The 24,751-nt window shown below is 48.6% G+C and overlaps 1 protein-coding gene across 1 annotated transcript in view; it reads left to right on the top strand.

Annotated features, from left to right (window-relative positions):
• The window catches only part of LOC105907751 (collagen alpha-1(XXIV) chain), a 118,943-nt gene that overhangs the window by 9,536 nt on the left and 84,656 nt on the right, over positions 1 to 24,751 (top strand). The window contains exons 3-7 of the mRNA XM_031574872.2: positions 5,240 to 6,588; positions 11,741 to 11,794; positions 14,345 to 14,398; positions 22,103 to 22,156; positions 23,116 to 23,169. Of these exons, the coding sequence (XP_031430732.1) occupies positions 5,240 to 6,588; positions 11,741 to 11,794; positions 14,345 to 14,398; positions 22,103 to 22,156; positions 23,116 to 23,169 (1,565 nt within the window). The remainder of the gene's footprint in view (positions 1 to 5,239; positions 6,589 to 11,740; positions 11,795 to 14,344; positions 14,399 to 22,102; positions 22,157 to 23,115; positions 23,170 to 24,751) is intronic.

Genomic DNA, 24,751 nt, shown 5'->3' with positions numbered 1-24,751 from the left:
GTGTGGGTGCGCAAGCTATGAGCAGCTGAAATGTCACAAAGTGAACTGGAGGGTCTCAATGATGAATCCTATCTTTGTAGTTTTGCTGAACTGTGACCCATATTGGGATGACTTCAATCGGTTCAGTGGAACAGGAGAGGTGAAGGGACCTTGATGCTGCTCATCTTACAGCTGTCATCGCCATTGAACAAAAGGACACACAGAATCTCACTCAGAATATGATTCACTCACACATAACAAAAGAACTTAATTTTTTCTCAAAACCTCAAATCCATTGTCTAAAACTGCCAGTGTCTGAAGATCAATCACATTTCCTGAGTGCCATTTAAGAAGAGGTTCTCCCCAATCCTGCTGGTCATGTTTCAGTCTCTGCTTGTTCCTTAAAAAAAGTCTCAATGTCCTCCTTACCACAGCCATTACGTGTCAGTGATATTTGTACTGGCATGCCAAGAGGTGGACTCACAGCCAAAACCACCACAGAATCAAAGCCAAGTTACAGACTGGAGCTGCTCCTAGAGTAGAAGAGGTGCATGCTGGGCCCACTAAAGCCTTGGGTTGGGGTGACACAGAAAGGAGAATCAGCTTAGAAGGATTAGGAGAAAGACAGAAAAGATAGAGGGAGGGAGAGGGAGAGAGAGAGAGGGAGAGAGAGAGAGAAGGAGAGAGAAAGTGAGATAGAGAGAGAGAGAAAGGGAGAGAGAAAGAGAGAGAAAGGGAGAGAGAAAGAGAGAGAGAGAGAAGGAGAGAGAAAGGGAGAGAGAAAGGGAGAGAGAGAGAGAGAAAGGGAGAGAGAGAGAAAGAGAGAGAAAGGGAGAGAGAGAGAGAGAGAAAGAGAGAGGGAGGGAAGTAAGAGAGGAGGCAGGGCACGGAGAGGACAGCTGTGCACAGGAGCTGTTCTCCCCCCTCTTCATTTAAACGTCCCTCTCTCTCTCTCTCTCTCTCTGTCTCTCTCACTGTGTCTCACTCTCTCCGTGTCTCTCTCTCTGCATGTCCGCTCTTGCTTCCTGGGTCTCGCCGCGCAGGCTGGAACAGGCCTGCATTTTCCACTCCTCTCTCCCAGCTTGCTTTAAATCAGGCATTCTCCAAGTGCAGGCCAGTGCTGGGAATGCTCTCTCTCTCTCTCCCTCTCCCTCTCTCTCTCTCTCAATCACACACACACGGACACACACAGATTACTCTTCTCCAAATGCATCCAGTAAATAAATGATCACACATAGATAACAGAAACAAAATGCCAGGTTTTTTTTCATGCATGTCTGGTGTATGTGTGCAAGTGTGTGTGTGTATTTGTGTCTGTCTGTCAGTCTGTGTATGTGGTGTGTGTATGTGTGTGTCTGTGTCTGCGTATTTTGTGTGTGTGTGTGTGTGTGTGTATGTATGTGTGTGTGTGTATGTGTCTGTGTCTGTGTATTTTGTGTGTGTTTGTGTGTGTCTGTCTGTGTATTTTGTGTGTGTGTGTGTGTGTCTGTCTGTGTATTTTGTGTGTGTGGGTGTGTGTGTGTGTGTGTGTGTGTGTGTGTGTGTGTGTGTGTGTGTGTGTCTGTCTGTGTATTTTGTGTGTGTGTGCTGGACCTTGGCTGGGGAGTGTTAAAGCAATGAGGCTAGATGGAGCGTGGTTCCTTCACCTCTCTCTTCTGTTTCCTCCGCCGCCATGCTCACTTAGTGCCCTCCCCCCTCCCCCCCCCCCCCCCACCTGAAATGCTGTGCTCACCCCCCCCCGACATGCTCTCTTAGTGCTGTGTACACCACTGCCCCCCCCCCCTTCAGCTAGGGGTCGTCAGGCCAAGAGTGTAAAACCTCCCTTAAGGGAAGGTGGAGACGGAGGTGCCATTTCACATGAGATGAGCAATTAGGTCTTGGGTTGGATTGGATGGATTTAGATTGAGATGAGCAAGGTCTTGGGTTTGATTGGATGGAGTTAGATTGAGATGAGCAAGGTCTTGGGTTTGATTGGATGGAGTTAGATTGAGATGAGCAATACGGTCTTGGGTTTGATTGGATGGAGTTAGATTGAGATGAGCAATAAGGTCTTGGGTTTGATTGGATGGAGTTAGATTGAGATGAGCAAGGTCTTGGGTTTGATTGGATGGAGTTAGATTGAGATGAGCAAGGTCTTGGGTTTGATTGGATGGAGTTAGATTGAGATGAGCAAGGTCTTGGGTTTGATTGGATGGAGTTAGATTGAGATGAGCAAGGTCTTGGGTTTGATTGGATGGAGTTAGATTGAGATGAGCAATAAGGTCTTGGGTTGGATTGGATGGATTTAGATTGAGATGAGCAAGGTCTTGGGTTGGATTGGATGGAGTTAGATTGAGATGAGCAATAAGGTCTTGGGTTTGATTGGATGGATTAAGATTATTAGGGCACCGCTGACTATGAGAACAATGAAACATTTGCCTCTAAAGCGTTTCACTGATACCGATGGAGCCTGGTACAGTACATGTTTTCTCAGAATTGATCAGAAGTAGATCTTGTTTTACTCCAAATGATTTCCCAAATATGCACAACAGTCAACCACTCAATACACTGTTCGCAGTGTATGAACACGTTTGGACATCTCTCTCTCTCTCTCTCTGTCGGTCCTTCCCTTCCAAAATTATGGTTTAAATCAGGATGGACAAGCTCATTAAACAACTCAAGCCTTGGCCAAGGTCCATTTCAGATAGCAAACTCAGTTGGCGCCCGTCATCGCCGAACCCCCTTTGCTCTGGATATCAAAGTGGACCTTCCTGTGCACGGATCGGATCCATCAGGGCTGCCAGAGGAATGCATCGTGCGGGTTGAAAAAGCTTGTCTTCACATATGAGACAGGTTAATTGGAATCCAGGCTGACGTTTCCCCAGGCAAAGAATGTCAAGGGCATCTCTTTCTCTTTCTTCCTCTCTCTCTCTCTCTTCCTCTCTCTCTCTTTCTCTCCTTTTGGGTCGTGATCTGATGCAGATACGGCCACGCATGTTCTTTTTGTCTGTGTCTGTCTCCCTTCGTGTGTCTCCCTGTCTCTCTCTCACACACACACACACACACACACACACACACACACGCACAGTGTCTATAAAACACAACCTTTGGCCCCATTCAATTCCTTTTTGAAGCTTTCACGTAGCAATAGACTGGAACCTTCACAAACAGCTCTCCCAGTGAGAACCCTTTATCAGGCGACACCAAGTTCACTTTCTTAGGGGTAAGCATACGGACTCAATAGTAAACACCGTTTAGCGTAGCAACATCATCTCACTCTCATTGTAGTGGGATAAACAAAAACAGATGTTAGGATGTGACGTTGTTTTGGCATGACACAAAAATTTGGTGGTGGAAAGATCACAGGCTAGAATCGCCAAATATCCATGTTTTGAAGTTGGGAGGCTCGAATTTAAATGCTAAGAAACCGCGTACACCCGCCAAGCGCTAAATGTCATGTCGGTACGCTTAGGCTGAGGTCTAAATTGGTGGCATTCTTAAACTAAAGTTGACTTTCATTGCAGAGACATCTGTTAGACCAGTCTTATGTCTTTGTTGTCAGCATTTAAAGACAAGGGGGTCTCTGAAATAAGTTATTGGCTGTTCAAATTGACCCAAGACAAGGGTGAGAGGTCACGAGGTCATACATGTGTGACTTGTCAGAAATGGCAGTGATGCGTCTTTGATGTCCGACACCCCCCCCCCCCACCACCACCACCAACACCCCCCACCACACCCCCATCCAACACCCCCTCCACCACACCCTTGTGGTTTGAGTGCCTGAGTGTTTAAAACAGCCCAGAGAACCTCTGTCAGAGTTTATATCAGAAGTTTGTTTTATAACTCGGAGTGAACCTGAGACATGCCATGAACTCTTGAGTCTGAATGTCGGTGTATGCCTGCAGTGGTGCTCCCGCTTCTGTAGAATCAATAAAACAGACTTTGTGAAAAATCTCCCCGAGAACGAGACCAGGAGCGTTTCAAAGGAAACCACTGTCTCTGGATTAGTAATGAACATGCCTTTCCCTTCAGTCGCACCTCCTGGGATTCCCCCCCCCCCCCCCCCCCCCCTCTGGCACTCTTAAACTGTTTAAAAGGTCTTTGGTTTCCTGTCTTCCTGAGAAGATGAACCCCTTTTGCCCTCTTTGGTCAGGACCATATGATTGCTTGCTTCTCATTTCAGTACACGGTATAATTTGGCATTAATGCTGTAGCATGTCAGGCTCTTCTGCCTCTGAGAGGTTTTCAAGGTGGCCAGCATGATTTACACTTTACCTTCACTTGGACTGTATCCTAAAGTAAAATAATGTGTCTGTACCAGGGCATTTCAAATTTTTGGCAAATCCATTGGCAACCTATTATATATACGATTAAAAATACACACTGTCATCCACACTGGAAAATTGTAAAGTAATAATAATTTAGTATACTTCATGTCATTTCATTTTGATATACTTCCACTTCTTCTCCAGCCAATGATCCAAAGCAGAATGTCCAGACCAGTTTTGTGGACTTAATGCATCTTCCATGCCCTCTCTTTCCTCAATCGCTTATGTGTATGACATATCTGCAGATGAACAACCTGGGAACCAGAGAAATCCATGAGTCAGCCCTTTCCATGAACCTAATAGTCACGGTGATTCGAACAAGATGTTGTAATATCTAAAGTATCTAAAGTAGTATCCCACAGCAGTCCTCCCCCTCCTCCTCATCTGGTCCCTATCTTCCTCAGTGGCTGCAAGAGCTCAGGGGCTTCTGGGAAATCATTTGACCCTTTCTCATCCTGTTACCTTACTCACTTTCTCATGTACTGTAATGACATGACGTATGAAATGTCTCTAATTCTGCAGTTAATAAGTTCTAGTTGAGAACTTAGGAAATAACTTATTTATATTGCTCTGTTCCCTCTCTCTGTCTCTCTATATCTCTCCATCTCTCTATATATATTGCTCTCTCTCTTTTCTCAACATCTCTCACTCTCTCTCTTTCTCTATATATCTCTATCTCTCTATATATATTGCTCTCTCTCTCTCTTTCTTTTCTCAACATCTTTCTCACTCTCTCTCTTTCTCTATACATCTCTATCTCTCTCTATATATTGCTCTCTCTCTCTTTCTTTTCTCAACATCTCTCTCTACCTCTCTCTCTTTCTCTATATATCTCTATCTCTCTCTATATATTGCTCTCTCTCTTTCTTTTCTCAACATCTCTCTCTCACTCTCTCTATCTTTCTCTATATATCTCTCTATCTCTCTCTGTGTATCGCTCTCTCTTCTCACAGGTGTAGATCTTGTTCTTCAGCTGGGCCTCACTGGCCGCAGAGAGACGCACTTGTCTGGCACGACTGCGCCCTCTCCCTCGCCCCCTCGCCCCTCCCTGGACGTCCTTCCGCCCGGAGTTGGCGTTATCCTCGGCGGGGATGCCCACATTGAGGCTCCCGCCCCGGAGCTGTTCCCCTCCGACCTCGGGGAGGAGTTCTCTGTCATAGTGAGCCTGCGCTCCTGGCGAGCGAACAATGCATTTCTTTTCAGCGTCCGGGACGGCAGCGATAGGCTGCAGTTCGGCATCCAGCTCCTGGTTGAGAGCGTGGCGGTGTATGTCAGCGAGGCGACGGCTGTAACCTTTGAACACAGCGTCCTGGACGGGCGATGGCACTCGTTTGCCGTGGGGGTGCGCCCGCGCTCTGTGTCCTTCTTCGCGCACTGCGGGAGCGTGCGGCACAGCCAAGAGACCCCCGCCGGGTTGCCGGGGCTGCTGGCCTCCAGCGGCCTCTTCTCTTTGGGGAGGATGAACTCTACCGCTGCCCAGCTGGAGGGCGCCCTGTGCCAGCTGGACATCTACCCCTCCGCCCAGGCTGCGGCACAGTACTGCGACTATGTTAAAAAACAGTGCCGCCTGGCGGACACTTTCCGATCGCCCCCGCCGACGGAGAGCGGAGCTGGGAGCGGAGCGGGGCCCTATGTGCCCCCCACTTCATCCTCTCGGGGGTCCCCCTCAGCCTCACCCGCTCCCCTGGTGCCCCTCTGGCAGGAGAGTACCTCCCCTCCGCTCCCAGCCACCCCCACCAGCCCCACCTTGGGCACGTCTGAGAGAACGCCGGCTGTGCAGCGCTTCAGTCCCAGTCCCTCCCCAGGCCCCCTCAGCAGGATGGTGTCTGAAGCCGCCGCCGCCACCGCCACCTCTAGGACTACCACAGCCAGCACTGGTGGCAGAAACACCACCATCAACCCCAACACCACCGCCCCTGCAGGCGGGGCCGCCCTTCAGGACGCCAATGACACAGAGGACAAGTGGCTCCTCCGCCATAGGCCCCGTCCCACAGGCGCAGTGACCCCCGGCCTGATCTCCCCCGTCAGGCAGAGCCGGCTGAAGGAAGGCCAGAGGAACAGGACCAGGGCGCCGCAGCCAGACGATGAGCTGATGGAGACCCAGCTACGTCCGAACGGCACCACCCTCTACCGGGACCCCGGCGCGTACAACCAGGTGGACGACTCAGAGGAGCATCCGCAGGGACGGCCCTTCAATGTCGACGACACGGACAGCTATGGCTACGACTACGGCTATGAGGAGGAAGACTATTTCTTTGACTACAACGGCCTCCCCGGTCCGAAAGGAGAACCAGGCCCTCCGGTGAGTGTACATTTTTTTTCCTGCTCAGTTTTCTAATTATGCTCTCGAGTTTGCATCAGTTTGCGGCACTTTCAAAGTGTTTCAGACCTCCACAAGTCGGTGCAAAAAAGTAAAAGTGTACATGGGAAATGAGTCAAATAACAATTCAGTGCTATCCAAGCTAATTTATAGCCATTAGAAGTTATTTGAGAGCTATTCCATTTGGCTGTGTCACACAGAGTTCCCCCAGAATCTCCTGGGGAAAAAAAAGTATATGAAAGAAAAATATTTTGGCAGGCCCATGTATTGATTTAGAAGCAAGGTGATAGGTTGTCCAAGTGCAGCTTACTTTTTTCATGTATCAACAGGTGGTAAGAATAACACGTCATTTTCTTTTTGAACCGCTGCCAGCTCTCGTGCTGTAATGGCTGAGTGCATGAAGTAATTTATAAGTGCGCATGCATGCTCAGAATCGCACTGCCTAGCGACAGTGGGAACAAGGGGGTATCAACACATATTCGAGAGAGAGAGAGAGAGCGAGAGAGAGAGCGAGAGAGAGAGAGGGAGAGAGAGAGAGAGAGCGAGAGAGAGAGAGAGAGAGAGAGAGGGACAGAGTGAGAGAGAGCGAGAGAGAGAGAGAGCGAGAGAGAGAGAGAGAGAGAGAGAGAGAGGGACAGAGTGAGAGAGAGGGAGAGAGAGAGAGAGAGCGAGAGAGAGCGAGAGAGAGAGCGAGAGAGAGAGAGAGAGAGAGAGAGAGGGACAGTGAGAGAGAGGGAGAGAGAGAGAGAGAGAGAGCGAGAGAGAGAGAGAGAGAGAGAGAGAGAGAGCGAGAGAGAGAGAGAGAGAGAGTCGTGTTGGAGGACAGTGTGGGTTCAGTGAAGTCAGATGTATGTATTCCACAACATATTGCCCGAGGGGACTTGAGTGGATGGAAATGTGATGATGTGAGCTGCTAGGTAAGCAGGTCCAGATTCGCCTCACGCGTTTCACGACACGCTCCAGAAAGGCAAACCATGGTTTCTAACATGACGTCATATAATGTATGTGCATATGCATCAACTCAATACACGTTGACCAAATACAATACTGCTTTGTAAGGTATGGACATCCGTGTTCGTCTAGCTTTGTGCTCAATCAAAAACAGAATGCTCATTGACCGGCCTAGCGAGCAGGCTGTCCCAAGGGGACCCATGGATATATTTTTAGCTGGGGAGGGAGCAGGAGTCTCTTCATGTTATTTTCATGAGGGCGGGGTTAGCTCCCTGGGTCAGATGCACTCTGGGTCAGTGGGTCAGTAAGGCAATCAGCCAAACAGGCGCTCTGATTATGCAAACAAACGAGCTACCGAGAGAGAGAGAGAGGGAGATAGAGAGAGAGAGAGAGGGGGAGAAAGAGGTAGAGAGAGAGGGAGAGAGGGAGAGGGAGAGAGAGGGAGAGCGAGAGCGAGAGGAAGACAGAGACAGAGACAGAGAGACAGAGAGACAGAGACAGAGAGAGAGACAGAGAGAGGGAGAGTGAGAGTGAGAGACAGAGAGTGAGAGAGAGAGAGTGAGGGAGAGAGAGAGAGGGAGAGAGAGAGGGAGAAAAAAGACAGACAGCATCTTAATCTGTTTAAGACTTCACTCTGTGTTCACCGCCTTCACTTAAGCACAGACCTGACACTGATCATGTTTGGAAGGGAGAGCAGAAATGGAAGGTCATGTTTGGAAGGGAGAAATGGAAGGTCATGTTTGGCATGCACCCATAAAGGCTGTGGCAATGGTGCAGTGTAGTATGGCGCGGTATAGTATACACTTTTTTCTCTTGATTTCACCCTACTTGCACTCTAGCTGGATCTAGCTCCGCACTCCTCTGGCTCGGCTCAGCGTGTTCCCCGTCCAGGGATGCAGATCCACCAGCTGCCACAGTCTGCACTTCCAGAGAGCGCACTTCCTCCTTCTAAATCCCATTTACCGTTCCCCATAATCATACACCTTAGAAGACGTGGCGCCTTGAGGACTTCACAGACGTTTGGTTTCTCGAAGCAGGCTGGGGCAGGGGCAGGGGCAGGGGCAGCTGGCTGTGCGAAAAAGATGAACTCGGAGGGTGACCTGGCCATGCGTGACCCTGCCGGTCACTGCTCCATGTTCGTCGGTATGTGCGAGCGAGCTGTGTGGTGCCTTGTGATGAAGCGCTGTCGAAGATGATGAGGGCTAATCTGTCTCAAGTCCTTGTGGGTCACAGAGGGGGAGGAGGAGGAGGAGGAGGAGGAGGAGGAGGAGGAGGAGGCAGACGGAGGCATGAACAGCTGGCTGGAAAACACTGCTTATTCTGTCGTAGGGCCCGCACTCGGAGTTCCCCTCTCTCTCCCAGATGTTACAACACATAACAACTGGCCCCAACAGTCACCACGTCGCCATAGAAACGGAACCTCCGGAGCCAGAGAGAACACCCCCCCACCCCCCCATGCTCAGTCTGTGAGAAGAAGGGCCGGGGGGGGGATTGTGTTGGGGGTTAAAGATTCAGTGAGTCCAGTGGAATAGAAGCAAGGGGATGAGTCACTGTGCTTACATGCGATGGCTTTTTAAAATAGTGGGCTGTTGCATCAAAGACCAGAGAACACACAGCATCCAAATGGGGGAGGAGGCAAAGTTCAAGGGCAGCCAACCTTCACATATCTTTTATAGTGTCATATTTATTGTTTTGTGAACATTCCCAGATCATTTGAAGTGGGACTGTTTGTATTCATGCACAGCCAAATTCAGCTCTTTCCTCGAGCTCACTGAGCCCTCACTGCAGTTCAGCTCTTTCCTCGAGCTCACTGAGCCCTCACAGCAGTTCAGCTCTTTCCTCAGCTCTTTCCTCGAGCTCACTGAACACTCACTGCAGTTCAGCTCTTTCCTCAGCTCTTTCCTCGAGCTCACTGAACACTCACTGCAGTTCAGCTCTTTCCTCAGCTCTTTCCTCGAGCTCACTGAACACTCACTGCAGTTCAGCTCTTTCCTCGAGCTCACTGAACACTCACTGCAGTTCAGCTCTTTCCTCGAGCTCACTGAACACTCACTGAACACTCACTGCAGTTCAGCTCTTTCCTCGAGCTCACTGAACACTCACTGCAGTTCAGCTCTTTCCTCGAGCTCACTGAACACTCACTGAACACTCACTGCAGCTCAGCTCTTTCCTCGAGCTCACTGAACACTCACTGCAGTTCTGTGGGAGATTAGCCTCCCCCTATTAGCGTTGGCATCTCTTCCCTCTTCCGCCGAGGCCCTGAGATGGTTTGTGCTGGTTCTGTTTACTTTGGAAACCCATGAAAATGCCCACAGAGAAGAAAGACGGATGATAACTGTGCAAATGACTCTGGAAGGCCTCCAGTTCGCAATCATATTTTCCACCCAGAAGAAGCTGGGGACAGGCCAGACCTGCAATGAAGCCCTTCTGCTCCGTTGATCATGTCAAAAACAGCACTTGTCTCCATCTGCAAAGAGACGCCACAGAGAAAACAAACAGGGCTTCAATTGAAACCTGCAATTTGTGTACACACACGCACACACACACACATACACACACACAAACGCACAGACACAGACACAGACACACACACACAAACACACACACACACACACACAAACACACACACACACACACACACTACCAGGCTACAACCCATATATTATGCTGGCAAAGCAGGAAACCGGGCTAAGTTGTAGATGTGCATTGCCTTGTATCAATTTATGATGACCATAGCTGTATCTCAAGTCTTTTGTTCTGTGTGTGATATTCATATGGTATGTTCATTACACAGTAATGTCCACATATTCACCACATCAGGAAGGTATTGGTAATATATCATTAGATTCATTCATTCGTCGCGTCACTACGCATTAGGGATTTGGACGCTAGCAATGCATGCAAACTGCGTGAGTGACTGATGATACTGAAGTCTGCCAAGTCAGAGACACGCTGCTGGCGCTGTTTCGCATGTGTCCAGCAGCGTTCACAGTCTTCCAGGAATCCCAGAGAATTTCTCACAGATATGGCTGGACGCTTTTTAAAAGGTGCAGGAAAGGCATTTAGACGCTCAACTGCAAATGTAATCTTTATGGTTCAGCAGAACTCTGCATACCATGCTTCTTGTTTTATCTTAGTTCATCATTTATTTATTATTTATTTATATTTTTCTGGCGCTATCATGTAAGCAGTAAACTGTAATAGCTCTAAACTTCCATGTATTCGAATGCAAGTAAATGTCTATAGATGCAAATAAATAAATTGTTCTTCAGAGCTACAATATTTTAATGTCCAGAAGAAGTTTTGCTGACTGTAGTGCAAAGAAGCAGCTGTTCTTCTTTCCAGTTAATTTCCAGTTTTCCAACTTGTGAAACACACCACTGGCAAAAACAATCTCAGCAGAATGAGATGTCTTTTGACTGTCACCCCTGTTTTATGAAATGATTATTGGATTAAAGGAACAGGATGCGGCAGTAAATCGATCAGAGGGAAAACAATGGGCTGGATGTATTGGACATGACTGTGAGGCTTTTGCAGACCACTTTGCAGTCGTGTTTGGAAGGAGCCCAGTGTCTCGTCCAGCATATCCAACCCCTTACTGTTCTAAGTCATTTGACATATACTCACTCGACATCACTCTGTGAGGGGAATTGCTGCCAGTGAGGCAATCTCTCTGTGCCTGGGCCAAACACCGCTGTGGAGGCCCATGCCAGTACAAGGTTCATAAAACGTTTCAAGTGGTCATTAATATGAGAATGTTTGTTGATGTTTACAACCTCTATGTGATATCGTTCAAGTATAATCTCCTCAATGTGATTACTGGAAATAGGCTAAATGTAATCGTGGAAACGTTGCAGGATGCAGTCACACTAACCCTAACCCTAACCCTAAGTATAATCTCAACACACTGTACGTTATTATAGGTTATAAATGTCTGTATTCTGTTCAGCATGGACTGGCAGGTTGGTAGATATGCTGGTTGGGTTAGTAGAAACAGCCTTGGCTTTTCTCATGCAGAAACATCAGGTTTTCGTTATTCCTAAAGACATCCCTAAGCATCTTGGCTATATTAAATCCAAATGAATACAAGTACAATCCCTGCATCTAACCTCTCTCTCTGTCTCTCTCTCTCTCTCTCTCTCTCTCTCTCTTTCTCTCTGTCTCTGTCTCTCTCTCTCTCTAGGGTGCTCCTGGTCCGTCTGGGCTTCCAGGACCCTCTGGAAAGAGAGGACCACGGGTGAGAAAAAGCAGTGTTTCCTCAGCTGATGTTTTTATGATGTCAGAAGAGCTCCATTGTGATGTTTGTATGATGTCAGAGCAGAGCTCCATTGTGATGTTTGTATGATGTCAGAAGAGCTCCACAGCTCGGAGTCCCGCCTTCAGCCCATGTGACAGGCACGGGAAGACTGTCACACCTCTCACATCAACTCACATCAACTGTCAGCAAAATAAGGATTTTTTTTGCTCACTGCAGTTGTTTGAAGGGGGGAGGCATTGTCGAAAACATTGTCAAGAGCACATTCTGATTGTGTGTGTGTGTGTGTGTGTGTGTGTCCGCAGGTGTGGGCTTGTAGCCATGTTGTTAAATGACAGGGAAATACTGGTAAAATGAATTAGTGCACTATTTTGACCTCAAAAGTGTTATTATTGTGCTCATTTGTGAGCCACTTACTGTCATGAAACTGGGATGATTGATGCTCATTGGATTTTTTTCCCAATAACAAGCTGCACAGCTGACACTGATTGGGAAATGTGTTAATGGTTAAACTTAGTAAATCACTGTCTTAGCCAAAGTCATTTATGATTGCTGATGCTGGTGTGCTGCCTACGATGCCTACAGCGATTCATTTCCATTGGCATAGAATCGCAAAGACGCTCTTTTATTATTCTATGAGCTTGATAGGTAGCTGATGTTAGGCCAAGTACCTTGGCTGACTCTGCTATACCGCTACCAAGGGACGGGCAAAAATGGTGCAATTACATTTCAGCTGCATCTACAGGGTGAATCAATATCAGTGGATTGCTAAAAGAGATGTTGATGTTTACTTTAATTTGTAACTTTGAAAGGCTCTAGAATGAGGTCCTCTTGAAAGATCCCCAGTATGGTGGGTTCATTCACACCCTTATCCTTATATGTATGTGTGCCAGTTAGACCAGTAATTATATCCAAACAGTGGATCCTATGCAGAATTGATTTGTTGTGGTCGTTTTAAATACCTTGATTTTGACATGACTGTTGTGATGTTGTGAACTTTGGAGGAACAAAAGTTGGCAGGATGTGCATGAATCTATTTTCGATGAAATGGCGAAACAGTATCATTGTGTGGTAGTGTTACGTTAAAGTTTCGCTTACCGATACAGGTTGATATAAAGCAAGAGATTGTTTGAGGGAGGCTGTATGTTTTTAGGGACGGTGGGGGGTGCGGAATTAGCTGGAGACTAAGGGAGGTTCATTAGATGTTTGGTGGTGATGGAGGCTTTGCTGCAGGGTAGCACAGCGGTGGAGGCTGCACAGGCCTCTACAGCCGCCGCCACCGCTGGCCACCGCCGCCACCGCGCTCTTCAACTCCCAGGGCACTGTGTGTGTGTGTGTGTGTGTGTGTGTGTGTGTGTGTGTGTGTGTGTGTGTGTCTCACACAGGTGTTAGCACTTTTCTCCCAGAACCCCTGTATTAAAACATCTGCTCTTAAAATCAAAGATGGAGAGAAACTTAGAGAGAGAGAGTGTGTGTGTGTTTCATGTCTTTGTTTGTGTGAGGTAGAGAGAAAAAGAGGCTGTGTGTATGTGAATATTTTACCTCTGTGTGTATGTGGATACGTATATGTATGTGTGTGTTTGTCTGTGTGTCTGGCATGCATGTTTGTGTGTGTGTGTTTGTGTGTGTGTGTGTGTGTGTGTGTGTGTGTATGTGTGTGTGAGTGAGAGAGACAGATGCAGAGGAAATGTATGGGAAGAGATTGGTTCTCATGAAACAAGGAGTTAACAGTATTAACCATGTGGTCTTTTTCACATGCCTACACTGTAAGGAAATGTTCTTAGCGCAGAACATGGCTACAGCAACATGAGCGGTGATGGAAGGTGTGTGGGCGAGAAAGAGAAGGTGGCATTTAAGGTTGGCGCAGGGACGAGAGAAATGAAAGCAAGCCGCACATGTTAGCAGTTGAAACAGCGGTGGGTTTTCACCAGGGGGGGTCGTGTACAGTTTGACCAGAGTGGAGTCTAACCTGAACGAGAGAATGATAATGTGTGTGTGTGTATGAGAGAGAGAGAGAGAGAGAGAGAACAGCAGGGGTGCAGATGTGCATTCCTCCACAATACTGGGAAGAAGGCACACATTTGGCATATGGGAAAATATGTGACATCATATTATATATAGGCGTGATGGTGAGTGGACTACCTTCGAGGTATAACTCACAGTCACTGTTTATCACTCAGGGAGCAGGGAGGCCCGTCTCCCCAAAGCCCCCGGCTGTCAGGGTCTCAAGCCTCCCTCTCCCCCCGAGGAGTCTAGAATGGCTTTAGGGACTTAATCTGCTCCCCCATAGATAAGATACTGATGTAGTCCTTCAACTGCAGACCTTGGTCTTTGATCTTGTATGCTATGGCAGTGAATAATTTCTGTGTGTGTGTGTGTGTGTGTGTGTGTGTGTGTGTGTGTGTGTGTGTGTGTGTACGTGCCTGCACATGTGTGTGTGTGTGTGTGTGTGTGTGTGTGTGTGTGTGTACGTGCCTGCACATGTGTGTTTGTGTGTGTGTGTGTGTGTTTTTCCCCTCTCTCTATGTCTAGGGTCCGCCTGGTCCCCATGGGAACCCTGGCCTGCCTGGTCTACCTGGTCCCAAGGTGAGTGCATAGCTCTGGGCCACAGCCAGCCTTGGCCGACCCCCCTCTTGTCTCATGTCTGCTTCTCCTTAGGTGTGTGTGTGTGTGTGTGTGTGTGTGTGTGTGTGTGTGTGTGTGGCGGGGGGCAGGGGGCTAGTTTCAAGGCCACACACATCCAAGGAGAATTCTCACTGATGTTTAATGTCATCCATGTTCTAATGCCACAGACCCCAGCCACAGTCACAGGCATTGAACTCTCAGCAAAACCCTGAATTCGGTCACGTCGAACCACCACCACCCCCACCCCACCCCACCCCCACCCCCACCCCCACCCCCACCCCCACCCCCACCCCCACCCCTTCCACACACATTAACCCTGTGCAGTTTCTCCCAAGCTGGTCAGGCATTGTAGCTCAGTAGCTCACTCTCCTCCAGGCCCTTTCCCCTCTGTCTGCGCAGACTCCTCATTCCTAAATGTGAGGAGCAAATGACTCTTGATGGAGATTGATGACTCCTTTGAAGAGAGAGGTGAGCAGGAGAGGTGGCTGACATTTTAATATCCAGCTCGAGGAGGCGGCTCTGGTTGCCAGTGCAGTCACGGCGAGGTGTTGCAGGGCTTTTAAACGGGTGGAAAGTGCCTCGTGGGCACTGGGGGGGCGCTGAGCTGCTGATAGACGAGGGGAAAATGCCCTTATCTCTCTATCTCTCTCTCTGTCTGTCTGTCCAAACCAAGGAATCAGGCATGTTTTTCTTTTTTTGGGAAGGTGACTGGGTGTACGTGTGCATTTCTTTTATGTGTGTGTGTGTGTGTGTGTGTGTGTGTGTGTGTGTGTGTGTGTGAGTGTGTTTCAAAGTAAGCACAGAGTTTGAGAAGGAGAGAGAGAGAGAGAGAGAAAGAAAGGGAGAGAGGGAAGGAGAGAGAGAGAAAGAAAGGGAGAGAGGGAGGGAGAGAGAGAGAGAGAAAGAAAGGGAGAGAGGGAGGGAGAGAGAGAGAGAGAGAGAGAGGGAGAGAGAGGGAGAGAGAGAGAGAGAGAAAGAAAGGGAGAGAGAGAGGGAGAGAGAGAGAGAGAGAGAAAGAAAGGGAGAGAGGGAAGGAGAGAGAGAGAGCGAAAGAAAGAGAGGGAGGGAGAGAGAGAGAGAGCGCGAGAACGAGCATGTGTGTGAGTGTAGACCCATGGAAAACACCTGGTGGGCCTGTTGGCTGAGAGCTGAAGTAGGCGTGTGCTTTGGGCATTGATTAATCTGTTCCTGGGAAAAACGGGATGTGCTCGCGGGATGTGCTAACGGGATGTGCTCGCTGGATGTGCTCGCGGGATGTGCTCACGAGATGTGCTCACTCGATGTGGATGTGCTCGCGGGATGTGCTAGCTGGATGTGCTGTGCTCGCAGGAGTCTTCTCTGGATGTGCTCGCTGGATGTGCTCGCTGGACAGGATGTGCTCACAGGATGTGCTCGCTGGATGTGCTCGCTGGATGTGCTCACTGGATGTGCTCACGGGATGTGCTCACGGGATGTGCTCGCTGGAGTCTTCTCTGTCAAGCTAGGAAAAGACCCTCTGCTGTCATGATTCATGCTCAGTGATTCATAAAGGGGGCTTGTTTGCTAATGCTTTCACTGCTGGGTCTTTTCGCCCACTCAACGATTGTGGTTATTTGCAAGTATAGTAACATTTGCAAGGAGTATATAGATAAAGCAGTCCTCGCTGGGTATCATGAACTAGGAAATGTCTTGAAGTTTTTTGCAAGTTTTTGCAGTAATGCTGTATACAGTCAACCACTGATCCAGCCTCTCACTCCCACTCTCTGGCTTAAGTCTGATTTCTTTTGTGTCTGTTTCTAATACATTATTATAAATCATAGCCAGAGATTTTTCCAGCTTCAGTGGAATTGCCCCCATGTTTGCATATTTGCTTTTTGAGAAGACACTGGAGCCATACATTAAGCTTTCGACAGCTAACGGCTTTATTTGTTTTGATGAAAAGTATGCTTAATATATCACAAGGAGATAGCTTGTGGCCTCACTTTGAAACGTCTCTGAAATGTGTTCCAAAGCCAATCTCTTTGACACTTAAGCGCTGTGCCACCACATTCTCCTCAGCACGTGGCTCTGAGGGACTCAAGGCACTCCAGCGCTCCCAAAGGAATGCTGGTTTTTCCATAAAAATACACTTTGATTTACTGCATGGATCTGATATGAGGGTGGGATTTAAATCTCATTGGTGTATTTGTGTGTGTGTGTCTGTGTGTGTCTGTGTGTGAGGAACATCTGTGAGGAGGTTAGCTTTACAGTGTGCACCTTCTGTGCAATCCTCAGGCTCAGTGAGGAGGTTAGCTTTACAGTGTGCATCTTCTATGCAATCCTCAGGCTCAGTGAGGTAAAATAGCAGGACAGTGTGATGATCCCACAATCCTGTCTGTCAGATGGACTCTGAAGCAGAGGGAGGGGGGGAGAGGGGAGGGGGGAGAGGGGGGAGTGGGGAGAGGGGAGGGGGGAGAGGGGAGAGGGGGGAGAGAGGGAGAGAGAGAGGGAGGGAGAGTGAGAGAGAGATGGACTCTGAAGCAGAGGGAGGGGGGAGAGGGGGGAGGGGGGAGGGCCAGTGGTGAGGCGGTTGAGGGAGGGGGAGAGGGGAGAGGGGAGAGGGGAGAGGGGAGGGGGAGGGCCAGTGGTGAAGCGGTTGATCAAACACTACTGGCGGACTGTAAAGACTGTAATGGGCGCTGGACTGACGGAGGGAAACAATGTGATGTTCTGTCTGGGGCTCGTGAGTGTCACGTCCACGAGCAGCCTCCTCTGCCCATCTGATCTGAGATCTGAAGCGTAATGTCATCAAGCCCCCACTCGGCTCAGCGCGGCCCGCCGTTGTTCATCCTTGGATCTGTGCCGTCCGCACCACTGATCCTCCTTCCTCCGCCCTCAAAAATGCTCTAAGCCTCCAGGTCCGGGCCAAGATATGTGCACACTTCACCCCAGGCTCATCTCTTCTTTCCGCCCGACCGCACAGTCTTGGTCAGGCTGCAGGCACCCGAGAACACGTCCAAGTCTTTGGTATTGCGGACGATCTTTTCTTTCTTTTTTTTTTTACCTTTGTTTACTTAGCGTCCTATCTAGCCGCTCCAGCCCAGCCTAATTTTGGCCTGTCAGTCGTGTGTCTGGATAAACTCAGTCTCGGAGCTAAAGGGCAGAATTAATAACACTGCTAAGAGCCTTTATTACTCTTCGCAGGTTGACGTCTGACTAGGGAATCGGTGGGCTGCGTCCACAGATGTTCGAGCAGGGACTATTGTTTTGCAGTCCTCAAGGTTTTCCAGACAGAATCATACAGTGGAGTTTAGAAGTGATGGGATTGTGGAACGGCTCTGAATCATACGGTGGAGTTTAGAAGTGATGGGATAGTGGGATGGCTCTGAATCATACGGTGGAGTTTAGAAGTGATGGGATGATGGGATGGCTCTTGCTGGCGTGCTGTCTCTCTGGGTCACCGTGTGCAGAGTGCTGCACACACACACACACACACACACACACTCAAACGCACACACACACACACACACACACACACACACACACACACACACACACACACACTCAAACGCACACACACACACAGTCACAGTCACAGCCCTGGCTGTCTCTCTGGGTCACCGTGTGCAGAGTGCTGCACACACACACACACACACACACACTCAAACGCACACACACACACACACACACACACACACACACACACTCAAACGCACACACACACACACACACACACACTCAAACGCACACACACACACACATCACGCATCACGTTGGCCCCGTCAGACCCGACCGCATCTGGTTGTTGATGGAGAGCCGGAGAGCCGCCTTTGACAATCACCGCTGTGGTTTTGGCACACCACTCGCTTGCCATCGCTTTACCGGACTGATCCCCCCCGCCTCCACCACCCAACCTCCCACACACCTCTCTGTGTGTCTCCTGAAACCTCTCTGTGTGTCTCTCCTCAAACCTCTCTGTGTGTCTCCTGAAACCTCTCTGTGTGTCTCCTCAAACCTCTATGTGTGTGTCCTCAAACCTCTCTGTGTGTCTCCTCAAAAGCCACGCGTTCTTCAAACCTCTAACTGTGTGTCTCCTCAAAGCTGCACATTCTTCAAACCTCTCTGTGTGTCTCCTCAAAGCCACGCGTTCTTCAAACCTCTCTGTGTGTCTCCTCAAAGCGGCGCGTTCTTCAAACCTCTCTGTGTGTCTCCTCAAAGCCACGCGTTCTTCAACACCTGTTGACACCGCCAGCTCAGGGGAGTCTTACCTCAGCCCCTTCACACACACACACACACATGCATGGAATCAGTGACAGGATGGACCTCACCCAAAAAACATACACAGACAGAGAGATGGATAGAAAGATAGAATCATGGATAGATGCTTTGTTAGTCTTTTTTTTTAATACCCTTTGGAAATCCTCAGTCGTGTCGTAATGAGGATGTATAGCTTCGGAAAATGCACCTGCAGTCTTTTCCGCACGCTGTTTCTCCGAGCCAACCTGTTCAGTGTTTTGGACTCACACTTGCGCCAAGCTCCTTTATTTATGGACACACACTTAGTGCTTATTGGCCTGTAGTTTACCTATGGGGTATTTGTCTTTCTAAATACAGGAAAGGGTCTATCCACTGACCAAGGATATGTTGGGTTAATTAGTTTTTTTTCCACATTATGTGCAGTGATTATCATTTAATTTATAGGGTTGTTTTTTATTTTTATTTGGTTATTTATTTGCATTATAGTGCTCTATTAAAGCCTTTTGCACAGCTGGGTTTCTAAGCAGAGTAATAAAATAGAATGCAGCATGTAGCCTCAGGGGAAAGGAAGGCAGCATGTAGCCGCAGGGGAAAGGAAGGCAGCATGTAGCCGCAGGGGAAAGGCAGCTTTCAAACCCCGTCCGTCCACTGCCATCATCTCATAAAACCGCATCCGATCTGATCATTGAAAGCCCCCCCCCCATCTTCCATGACTTCCTTCATTGCTTTATATAGTCAGACGATGTACAATTAAGGGCCTTTTCTTGTAACAGCATGCACTTCACGTAGGCTCAGTGAGGCAAGGCGAGCAGTTAATGTGGACTGGGGAGGAAGCGGAACCCCCCATAAAACACTTCAGAAGGGGGCTCCAGGAAGGGGCTGTGCTGGGCTGGGCTGGGCTGGGCTGGGCTTGTCCTGGCGGGGCCTGGCTGGGTTGGACTCGCTCTCGGGCTGCGCTACATGCAGCAGCAGCAGCAGCTCCGATGTGGATGTGGTTTTGTGCTGCGGCCAGTCAGCGGCTGCTCCAGAGCCACAGTGTGGGGTGTGTGTGTGTGTGTGTGTGTGTGTGTGTGTGTGTGTGTGTGTGGGTGGGGGGGGGGGTGTAAGTGTTCCATGATTGCCTGCAGAGGAGGAAATGTACAAAACGGCCTTTTAACAGCCGCACTGCCTCAGTGCTTCCTCCGCGTTGTGTTGACGGGGGAATTATTCAGGTTTACAAAAAACTGGGCTTGTAATGCAGTTGTGACTGTTTGCAGCCTTTTTGTTAGACGTTATGTCTCTGCATTATCTTCCCAATCAGTGTAATACTCTGAAGTCCCTGCTGCAGTCACACACATTAATACTACTCCTTTTTCCCCCTGCCCTCCCAACAACCGAATTCCTTTTGAACGTTAAAAATGAGCTAGTGTTTGTGTCTCTGTATGTGTGTCTGTGTGTGTGTGTGTGTGTGTGTGTGTGTGTGTGTGTGTGTGTTTCCTAAACTTTGACCTTGAATGGCTGCCATGGGGACCGCTGGATGCCGGTGCAGTTATGAGGAACTATGGCTGTGGGCTAAAACAGCCAGATTTATCACCACATTGCGTCTCATATGAGTCATCCCGCTCAAGCACTCGGGAGACTGGCAACAGGCTGACTGCTGTTCATTTTCGCACTCTAAATCCCTCAGTAAGCTGGGATGGGAACAGGACTATAGCTGTGTGTAACCTGGTGTGTGTGTGTGTGTGTGTGTGTGTGTGTGTGTGTGTGTGTGTGTGTGTTGTGTGTGTGTAACCTGGTGTGTCTAAACATCTGCGGCAGTGTGCTGAAAGCTGGAACTGACAGCTGTTCATGTGTGTGTGTGTGTGTGTGTGTGTGTGTGTGTGTTCATGTGGGCTCGAAGAAATGTTTTGATGATGTGCCTCAGCCCTGAAATTGGCTTATATCTGCACACACAATATTTTTCTTCCAAGAAAAGAACCAGGATTTCACAAGGAATTATGTTTCATCCTCAACTGAGTGTTTGAATGAGAATGAATCAGTCAGCTCATCAACAGTTACTTACTTGAGCTAGTGCTCAGAGTTATCGAGTTATCTGGCCTATGAAGGCATACAACATAGGTGGGTATAGAGTTGTTTGCTGTATGTCACAATTGACTGTTTATGACATTGAGACTGGTATGTTCACTTGTCTTGCGATCTTCAGTAGCTTAACCCTTCACTGCATGATTCATTTGAGTAGTTTTCTGTTTTGTATTTAGTCTGTGATAGAAATATTTACTGATCCTCAGAACTCCTCTTGCTCCTTTTCGGAGGTCATGATTATTTGGTAGAAAAACGTGAGGTAAAACTCCCACCTGCAAATACAGATGGGAGTGTAACATCTGTTTTTATAGTAGTGTCCGTGATATTTTGGGCTTTTTCAGCAATGTTTTAAGAATGGTGTTAGTGAGGGCTCCTCTGTTGAGGAGCGTCTGTAGAGTTGCCAAAGCTGTAAACATGTCGATGGAAGATCACCAGGCAAGACCACATGTTTGAGCCCACGTCAAATGCATTGTGTGTGTGTGTGTGTGTGTGTGTGTGTGTGTGTGTGTGCGTGAGTAGGTGTGTCTGTGTGTGTGTGTGTGTTTGTGTGCGTGAGTAGGTGTGTCTGTGTGTGTGTGTGTGTGTGTGTGCGTGAGTAGGTGTGTGTGTGTGTGTGTGAGTGTGTGTGTGTGTGTGTGTGTGTGTGTGTGAGTGTGTGTGTGTTTGTGTCTCTCTTCCTCCTCTTAGCTGTTGTGTGTGTGTGTGTGTGTGTGTGTGTGTGTGTGTGTGTGTGAGTAGATCACCAGGCAAGACCACATGTTTGAGCCCACGTCAGATGCATTGTTGTTTCATTTCCTGGGTTCTGCTCCCCTGCCCTTTCGCTACGTTTTGCTTTGCGAAATACTCCCAGGAATTCATGTTGCTGTCAGGAGCCTCTTGAGTCAGGCCTGACGTGGCTTTGTGTCTCAATTCCCCTGGGCAGAAGGGGTCTCAAAAGAAGAGCTTAAGAGAGGATGTCTTCACCCAGCCCACCAATCAATGCTCTCAAGGAGTCCTCTCTCAATGGCCGCGTGCACACAAGCACACATACACAACGCTTGACAGCTATATGTCTCCCATGAATACAGGGATCACTCAGAAAGTGACAAGGGGCTTTTGGGGGGAAAAAAACACATTGATACAGATCTCGCTGCTGAGATCTCTGTTGTCAGCTCAGAATGTAATCTCAAGTCTCTCTGTAATCCCTTTCTTTTCCAGCTACTCTTCCTGTGTCGTAAAACTAAAACATGTCTTTATTGTAAGAGAAAACCATACCAATTGAATAGTTGAGCACTTGTTTTACAAGCCATGTCAATAACCCATCCTGCACACCATTCAGGCTGTGGAAATGAGTGTTCTTTTGTAAGGAGGGGGCTTGAGTAACGGTGTGGTAAATCTGTCTTTTGTTAGGGCTCCAAAGGTGATCCCGGACTCTCCCCCGGCCAGGCCCCTGCAGGGGATCAGGTAAAGCATCTGAGATATAAGAGTGATATATATCTGATATAAGAGTGATATAAGAGTAATTTATATCTGAGATGTAAGAGTGATATATAACTGATATAAGAGTGATATATGAGTGATTTATATCTGAGATATAAGAGTGATATATATCTGATATATGAGTGATATATATCTGATACAAGAGTGATATATATCTGATATAAGAGTGATATAAGAGTGATATATATCTGAGATATAAGAGTGATATATACAGTAGCTGACATAAGAATGATATATATCTGATATAAGAGTGATATAAGAGTGATATATATATAAGTGATATATATCTGATATAAGAGTGATATATATCTGATATAAGAGTGGTATAAGAGTGATATATATCTGATATAAGAGTGGTATAAGAGTGATATATATCTGATATAAGAGTGGTATAAGAGTGATATCTGATATAAGCCCTAAATCCAGCATGTCCCGTCAGCTCCTCTCATATCTGCTCTAAATCATGGCTCTTCCTGTTCCAGTCTGTCTCTCTATCTCTCTCTCTCTCTCTCTCTCTCTCTCTCTCTCTCCCTCCCTCTCTCTCTCTCTTTTTCTCTCTCTCTCTCAGCGACTGTCTTTGGAGCCTCTGTAGCTTTCTTGTGATGTTTCTTGTCAGCTTTCCTTCCTGTAACTCTGTTTTCCCCCTACCCTTTTCACTTATCCCTAAACATTTTTCCAGCGATAACATCACCTCTAGATTGCAGATCTAAGATCATAAGGTCAAGCCTGTTTTCTGCGGGGCCTCCGCTAAACTCCTTTCTCAGTGATAACCACTCCACTCACTCCTTCACTCATTCCCTACTCCTCTAACCCAAAGCACATTTTTGTTGGTGCACACCGCTGCAATAATAATTCCAGTCCACGCTGCGATGGTGGGTGAGAGTCCACGCCTTGACGTTGTTTTGATGTTGGTTGTGTTTCAGGGAGACAGGGGACGGCAGGGTCCTGCGGGCGCAGCAGGCTTCACAGGTCCACTGGTAAGGGCTGTCTTTCATTCATCTTCCTCTCCGAGCGGCTAACACAAGCGTCTTCTCCGAGCGAGCGGGTAACACAAGCGTCCTCTCCGAGCGGGGAACACAAGCGTCCTCTCCGAGCGAGCGGGGAACACAAGCGTCCTCTCCGAGCGGGGAACACAAGCGTCCTCTGCGAGCGGGCGGGTAACACAAGCGTCCTCTCCGAGCGGGCGGGTAACACAAGCATCCTCTCCGAGCGGGTAACACAAGCGTCCTCTCCGAGCGGGTAACACAAGCGTCCTCTCCGAGCGAGCGGGTAACACAAGCGTCCTCTCCGAGCGGGGAACACAAGCGTCCTCTCCGAGCGAGCGGGTAACACAAGCGTCCTCTCCGAGCGAGCGGGGAACACAAGCGTCCTCTCCGAGCGGGTAACACAAGCGTCCTCTCCGAGCGGGTAACACAAGCGACCTCTCCGAGCGGGTAACACAAGCGTCCTCTCCGAGCGGGTAACACAAGCGACCTCTCCGAGCGGGTAACACAAGCGTCCTCTCCGAGCGAGCGGGGAACACAAGCGTCCTCTCCGAGCGAGCGGGGAACACAAGCGTCCTCTCCGAGCGGGTAACACAAGCGTCCTCTCCGAGCGGGTAACACAAGCGCCCTCTCTGAGCGGGTAACACAACCGTGGCACTATTTTAAGGGTTAACTGTGTGCTTTTACAGTCCACACCATCCTCCCACACAGAGCGCCAGCGCTTCACTTGTTTTGCCCTCTTGCTGCTCGGCACTGGAATGGGAGGCTGCTGCTGCTGCTGTTGCTCCAGCGACCACCCAGCCCCTCTCCACACACAGGCTATGAGCTGCTGCCCCTCTCCACACACAGGCTATGAGCTGCTGCCCCTCTCTACACACAGGCTATGAGCTGGATTAGGTTACCGCTGTGACAAACAGAGCCTGTGTCATAGTGCAAGGCCGCCGTCTGGCCTCTCAGAGGTCGGGTGCCACCGCTGCCCTGGCGTCTGTCGGGGCAGGGGTACGTCTGCAGCCCTGAGAGAACCCGAGAACTCCTTAAAGATCAAAGATCATCCCTCAGCGGAAAATACACTCCATGGGAGGTTATGCTCCCAGTGGCCACGAGCATCCCATACATCTTCAAGGAGCAACTGGCCCTCAGAGCAACCCTCTTTAAATCAAGGCTTTAAGATCACTCGAAGCTCTAGTTTTTTTAATTACCTAATGTCAAACATATGTATATCTACTGACATGTAATAAAGGTCATAAACAATCCTATACCCTTTTATTTCCAAAAATGATGCCTCGTACAACAACGGACTCAATAGACTCAGTGTGTGACCTATTTCATAAACACTTACAGATTCCACGTTTCCTTATCAGTGACTTGTCTTTCCGAGGAAGCCTTCAGAAAAGCAAAGTGTTAATCCCTTGCGAGGATATACCTGAAGATGAATGACTGGAGCTTCTATTTAGGCTCCGTTTCTGCAGCACAGTAGCTCAGTGAAACGAGTCTGCACCTCCTGTCCCGTGAGGACTGTTGAGAATGTTTGCAGAAACTTAACCTAATACCCAGAAGATGAACTAGGCCCCATGAG

The sequence above is a fragment of the Clupea harengus genome, chromosome 10, assembly GCF_900700415.2.
Source record: "Clupea harengus chromosome 10, Ch_v2.0.2, whole genome shotgun sequence".
NCBI classification, from domain to species: domain Eukaryota; kingdom Metazoa; phylum Chordata; class Actinopteri; order Clupeiformes; family Clupeidae; genus Clupea; species Clupea harengus.
The sequence above is the reverse complement of the archived record's forward strand: the minus strand, read 5'-3'. Positions and strand labels throughout refer to the sequence as shown.